General features: G+C 52.1%; 1 protein-coding gene across 1 annotated transcript in view; it reads left to right on the plus strand.

Annotated features, from left to right (window-relative positions):
- Positions 1-2,592, plus strand: part of CDK5RAP3 (CDK5 regulatory subunit associated protein 3) — an 11,928-nt gene extending 9,336 nt beyond the window's left edge. Inside the window, 3 exon segments of the mRNA XM_006166102.3 lie at positions 1,455-1,660; positions 2,017-2,188; positions 2,293-2,592. Coding sequence (XP_006166164.1) covers positions 1,455-1,660; positions 2,017-2,188; positions 2,293-2,358 — 444 coding nt within the window. The 3' untranslated portion in view covers positions 2,359-2,592.
- The last annotated feature ends 4,181 nt before the right edge of the window (positions 2,593-6,773 follow it).

The following is a 6,773-nucleotide window of genomic DNA, read 5'->3' on the forward strand; positions in this document are numbered from 1 at the left end:
CCTGCTTGCTGGCTTTCTCTCTTGCCCTTTCTCTCTGTCTTTGTCTAGTCAAATTAAAAAATAATAATAATAAATGGAATTAATTAAATAATTTTTAAAAAATAAAAAAAGGAATTTCAGTGTGATCATCCCCTGGGAGGTGGTTGTTCACTTTTCCTCTGTCTCTTTTTTTTTTTTGGAGAGGTTTTTGCTATAGGGCGTGTGCGCTCGCCAGACAGACAGAGAGAGAGAGACAGAGAGATAGAAAGCGAGAAATCACCCCCCAGGGGGGATGGTCATGCCGCAGTCCCTTCTCCTCCATTCTCCTCTTGGGATCTTGGGCATGCACGCGCACGCGCCCGGCATGAGTTTTAAGCCACCGGGTCCGGGATGTGAACCACGGTCGACTACGTGGGAGTCCAGCGACATAGCCATTATGCTAACTGCTGGTCCCTCCTCTGTCTCTGATTCTCTCCAGTGAGCACATGCATCCTACAGCAAAAAGACTGGGGAAAAAATGGAGAATGTGGAGCAGGGGAGAGAGAAGGGTGCTGTTTGGAAGGCTGCGTTTTCTCTCCAGGTCGGGAAAGGCCTCGTTGAGAGGGGACTTGTAAGTCGAGGCTGCAGGCCGTGCACGGAGCACACGGGTGTCTGGCAGGAAGGCTTCTCAGGCAGAGGGCAACTGCAAAGGCTCTGAGGTGCGGACGTGCCTCCCACGTTGACCAGCAAGGAGGCCAGTGTGACTGAGCAGAGGGGCCACCGGGGCAGAGGGATGGGGCAGAGGGATGAAGCGTCTGTGCTTTAGTTTGGCCCTGAGTGAACTAGGAAGCTGTTGGCGGTTTTGAGTGGGTTGGGAGCAACGTGATCTCATCTGTGTGGAATGCAGTTCGGGAAGAGGTGCTTGTGGACCTTTGCTGCAGGGTTGGGAAGATGAAGGCCAGGCCTGTCTTCGCTGTTCTCTGATCTGTTCCCTTCCCAGTGACCTTTCTGAAAGTTCTCAGTCCTCCCCTTGTTCCTTCCTCTTTCTGCCCAAAGAGGCTCCTCCTAGCTTCAAGGCGAGAGAAGGACAAAGGCTTCAAGTTTCTATGACAGTAAGAGTGACAGGATATGGCTCTCATATTCTTTCTAGCCCTTTCTTAAACCAGAGCTTCTCAAATATGGAGCTGTATTCCCTGAATCTCATCCGTCCCATGGAGAAAAATAAATGCCATCACGGGCAGAGAGAGTCCTCTGTCTCAGTGTTCCGAGCGATCCACAGCCCTAAGGTCCAGCACCGGTAGGCTGAGCTAGGAATGGGAGCCCCAGAGTGTTGCAGCAGAGGCCGCCTGGGCTCTCACACTGCCGCAGAGAGTGTCTAGCAATCAGCGTTCAGAGGAAGTAACCCTCCTCACCCAGAGTTCTCACATCTCAAATAGACCGAGGATTCGGCTTCTGAGTCCCTTTCCTGGTTTGACCAACCCCTCTTCTGTCCTCAGCTCGAGATCTTCTTGTCCCAGAGAGCAGTGGAGATGAGCGAAGAGGCAGACATCCTGTCTGTGAGCCAGTTCCAGCTGGCTCCCGCCATCCTGCAGGGCCAGACCAAAGAGAAGATGGTTACCATGGTGTCGGCGCTGCAGGATCTGATTGGCCGGCTCACCAGTCTTCGAATGCAACACCTGTTTATGATCCTGGCCTCACCAAGGTTTGGCTTTCCCCTGGAGGCAGGGGAAGGAGGGCTCCACCATCTTGAGCAGCCCTGCTTCCTCGTGTCCCTCTTCCGTGACCCTGAGACCTCTTCCCTCCCTTTTAGATGTCACCTTCGACTGGCAATTGTTCTCTTTGGGGCAGGGTGGGGTGCTCTGATATGTGCAGGCGGAGTCTGAGTCCCGAGTGGGACAGGGGAACTGTGAGCGGATGTTCCTTACAACAGGAAGGCCGAGGGGTGTGAGGGTGAGAGGTCTCTTAGGGGTTTGGTTTCCCGAGCCACCCCCTTCCCAGCCATCCAGCGGGGCTGCTCGGGGTACACATCCCCACCACACTCACACAGGCCCCTCACAGGTATGTGGACCGCGTGACCGAATTCCTCCAGCAGAAGCTGAAACAGTCCCAGCTGCTGGCCTTGAAGAAGGAACTGATGGTGCAGAAGCAGCGGGAGGCCCTTCAGGAGCAGGCAGCCTTGGAGCCCAAGCTCGACCTGCTGCTGGAGAAGACCAGGGAGCTGCAGAAGCTGGTGAGCAGGCAGGGCAACCCGCCAGGTGTGAGGGCCCCCAGGTTCTGCAGAACGAGGCCCTCGTGCCTTCCGCTTCCCACCCACTTGGTATCGCTGTCTTTCAGATCGAAGCTGACATCTCCAAGAGGTATGGTGGGCGCCCTGTCAACCTGATGGGCACCTCCCTCTGACATCCTCTGCGTTCTTGCCTGCCCATCTTAGCCTTCGGGTGGACATGGGCCAGCCAGGGCAAGTGTGGTGAGGTTCTGCCCAGCAAGCCGTGGAAGGCGCCATCACCCAGATGGTGGCTTTGGTACTTTCTACGAAGCTGTCTTGATGGGGCCTGTGGCCTGTCAACCTGAAACCACAGGTCCCCCGTCTAGTTCGTCTACTTGGACTTAATAAAAGAGGCGAAGACTTTTGCTTCCCTGCTTCCCGTTACTTTCACTGCTTCTCTGAGCTGGAGTTGGGGTCTGCACCTGCTCTCACGGGGGTCTCAGTTCTGCTGGGCTCCCTGGGCCATCCACTGGCACTGAAGCCCCCATGAAGGGCTTCCCCCCTCGTCCATGGAAGCTGTTAAGAAGGACCCCAGACGTGTGTGTGCACATGGCCCAGCAGAGGGCTCTGGGATGGCGAGTAGCCGGGTCCATTCCCTTAAAGGGCCTAAACTGCCCTTCTCAGTTCAGAAGCCCCTGGGAGTGGTTGAGCAGCAACCCCGTTGGAGCCAGCAAAGTCATATTTTCCTTTTAATCACAGCTCACCTCCAGGCAGAGGGAAAATGCAGTTTGGGGAGGAAAGGCCTGATAAACAAGGTGGAGACAGGAGTTGTCACCTTCACTGCTGCCTGTCCACTTCCTGCCCATAACCACCTGCTCTGTGATTGGGCAGAGCCCTCCTCAAGATAGCACCCCTCTCCCATGCCACCTCCCATCCCCATTTCCTGGGAAGGGTAGGGGTTGGGGGTGGCCGGCAATTCGATTTTAATTTCATAGCAGAGCAGTTGATTCATGGCTCTTTGTCGCTGGCGTTGACTCCCGTAATGACTTTCCATCAAAATGAAAAGTGGAGTGACACCACTCATTATTCCTGCAAAAAAAAATTATCTCGTTCCTGGGGAGGCCCGCCCCTCCCTGCTGCCTTTCAGCCGTCCTGGACAGTGAGTGATGGCCCCTATTAATCACCGACCCCGCGGACTCCGGCGGACACACGCGATCCGAAGGAGAGGGAGATAAGGCAGCATGAACTGCTCGAAGCCGCTCCTATCAATTAATGTCAGCCTGTCGCTTCCCCCCAATCTTTGCCTGGTCACCTCCTTTTGGGGGAACTGGGAGCCGACATAAGTCAAGGAATTGGAAAAGGAGAAATAGGGGCATCTCATGCGGAGGTAAAACTCTTAGACCAGAAGGGCATGTGGGAGCCCGAGTGGGCTGCGCTGGCCCTCAACCTCTGCTGGGGAAGCTGGTTCCTTTCCCTCTGAGAACATGCGGACTGCCTCCTGCCCCACCTGTTCAGCGACTGCCTCCACTGGCCGTCTGGCGGGCTCCTGGCAGAGCCATCAGCTTGCCGAGGCATGCTGCCCTCGGCCCCTCTGATGTCCCTGCCCAACCACCAGCTGTTCCACAGACACCGTCGCTTGCAGGAGTAGAGCTTTAGGGTAAAGCCCTGTGGTCACATGACCAAGGCAAGCTGGGTTCAGGCCTCAAAAACCTGTGCCAATGAGCACCTAACCAGTCTGCTTGCCTAAGGCAGGGATGGAGGGAGCAGTGGTAAGCTTTGACCACTTAGGCAGGAAAGGAAGTGGGTTTCTGTAGTGTTTTCTTAGCCGATCTTGGCCACCTTGGTAAGCCACTACTCTCACTCTGAGAGATCAGGCCCATTCCACGGTTACCTGGTGACATGAAGGCCCTTCTGCCCCCTAGCTCTCTAATAACCCGTAACATTGGTCTGTTCTTCAGACTCCAGAGCCTCCTTTTCCTTTGGCCCCTGCTTCCCGGAGCCTGCCCTCCAGCCACACTGAAGGAGACTTCAAAGGGGCCCACCTGGCTGGAGTGCACCAAGTGAGAGGGCCCTGTGTCTTTCCTGACTGTTTCTAGTTCCTTTAGCTTCACTGCTGCATTTAGGTTCCTGCTTGTCTTTCCCAGCACTGCCTCAGAGGCCATTGTAAGGATTCCTCTGAGTTAAGAGATGTAGAGCTCAGACCAGCAAGTGACATGGAGGTTAAGGCAGCTGGATTCCCATATGGCTGACTGCATGGTTCGAATCCCGGACCCAGCAGATTGAAAAGCATGCAGAGTGCATGTATGTGTGTGTGCCTAAAATCCTGAGGAGAATGGAGGAGAAGGGCTTGTGGTGTGGCCATACCCTCTTAAGGGGGGGGGTGCTTTCTCACTTTCCCTCTCTAGTGACCAGATGCACCATATAGCAAAATTAAAAAAAAAAAAAAAGATATGTAGAGCTCTTTTTTTTTGAGTTTTATTCATTGTCTTTTTTTTTTTTTTTTTTGTTGGCCAGAGAGAGACAGAAGGAAGATGAGAAAGCAAGCTGCCAGGTCTAGGACTTGAACCGTGGTCAGCCATGTGGGAGACCATACTCATCATATAAATATTTAAATATTTAAATATTTATATGATGAGTATCTGGTACAAAGATGTAACGACATCTGTTTATTTATTTGTTGTAGAGTGCATGCATTTGTCAGAGAGAGAGAGAGACAGAAAACCAGAGAAAGCACCCTCCCATAATACCCTCTGTAGGCCTGGTCATGCCTCAACCCCCTTCTTTTCCATTTCTTCATCTTCTTGGGATTTTAGGCACACATGCACACCCACCCGGTGTGTTTTTCAATGGCTGAGATTAGAACATGGTCAGTCATATGAGATCTGGGCTCCCTTAACCATTAGGCTTTGCGGCTGTCCCAATCTAACCTTTGAATTTATTACTGATTATAACAATAGCCTAGTAGAGAGGGAAGCATCGAGAAACAGGGAGAAAGCACCAGGGTTGTCCTGCCCAGCCACCCTGCTAGTGTACTTCATAGTGTCCACGGGGTAGGCTCAATGTAATTATGTAGCCAGGTCCGGAAGCCATTCCCGTGGGCCTGAAACTGTTAGCATAACCAAAAGTCTCTCCCAAAGAAAGTCTCTTCTGCCCAATTACAGTTTCCCTTAGTCAGGAGTTTCTGTAGATCAGAAATACCAGCTGGATTGGATCGCAGTCTCACTCTGATTGAGGGTTCTTTCCTGAAGCTTCAGTTCAAGGCACTCCACAGTAAGGGGATATGCGTTAAGCTCAAACTTGTTAGCAAACAGGCTTGGTGAATTCATTGGCCACTTTAGGTCTCCGTTTCCATAGATACAGATGCCATGTACATAGTGGCCATGGCAGCCTCCATGTTTATCTTCCATGTCAATCCACTTTATGGCCCTGGGGTTCCCAGTCCAGGATGCGTTGGGCACAGAGCCAGGTGCGTTTTATGTCCGGTCCCATGTTAGGGCCGGGCATAAAATATAAAATATAAACAGGCCCAGGCGAGCACAGCCTTCCTGGACCCCAAACCTCTGTCAGGGTTATGTGGAGGCCTAGAGCTCTTTTTTTTAAAACTTTATTTATTCTTCTTTTTCTTTAAGAATTACTTATTTAATTTTATTTATTCATTCATTTATTTTAATTTGACCAGAGAGACAGGGGAGGGGAGAATGAGAAAACAAGCCACCAGGTCGGGGCTTGAGCCATGGTCAGCTATGTGAGAGTGTCCAGCACCTTAACCACTATGCCACCTCCTGGTCCCTACTTATTCTTAATTTTGACCAGAGAGGGACAGAGTGAGAGAGAGAAAGTGAGAAAGCAAGCTGTCAGGTCCAGGACTCGGACCGCGGTCGGCCATGGGGGAGTCCAGCGCTCCTAACCACCATGCCACCTGCCGGTCCCTGTAGAGCTCTTTAAAACCGTGTTTGGCATTGAGGAAACCCTCGCTGGGCAGGCATAAGCTCTTAGTTTTAGTTTGTGGGATAGTAACACAAACTCTTCATCTTGGTCTGACTTGCCTTCTCAGGAGGGAGACATGAGGTCCTCCTGGAGGAGCGGGAAGACCAAGTTCCAAGCTGTCGGGTTTCCAGAGTTGCAAAAACAAGTTCTGGGAAAGGGGGACACAGAGACCAGGCCTCTGCTCTCGGAACCCATGGTTTGATGTGAGATGTACTGTCAAAAGCACACGTGCTTCCGTATTGGCTTTTTTTTTTTTTTTTTTTCAATTTGCTACAGGGCAGGTACACTTGCAGGAGAGAAAGGAGGGAGAATAAGCACCTCCCAAGGGGGATGGTGCCCTGCAATCTCTTCTCTAGTCTCCCAGGATTTGGGATGTGTGTTGCACACACACCCAGTGTTGTTCTTTTTTACCTTTTTAAATTTTTTTGCCATAGGGTGTGTGTGTGCTCACTGGTGAAAGACAGAGAGACTAGGAGAGGGAAAGAAGGAAATCACCCCCCAGGGGATGGCCACGCCACAATCCCTTCTCCTCCATTCTTCTGGGATTTTGGGCACGCACGTACTCATGCCTGATGTGCTTTCAAGGCACCCAGGTCCAGGACTCTAACCACAGTCAGCCATG

This window comes from Tupaia chinensis, unplaced genomic scaffold, assembly GCF_000334495.1.
Source record: "Tupaia chinensis unplaced genomic scaffold, TupChi_1.0 Scaffold144171_1, whole genome shotgun sequence".
In the NCBI taxonomy this organism is placed as follows: Eukaryota; Metazoa; Chordata; class Mammalia; order Scandentia; family Tupaiidae; genus Tupaia; species Tupaia belangeri.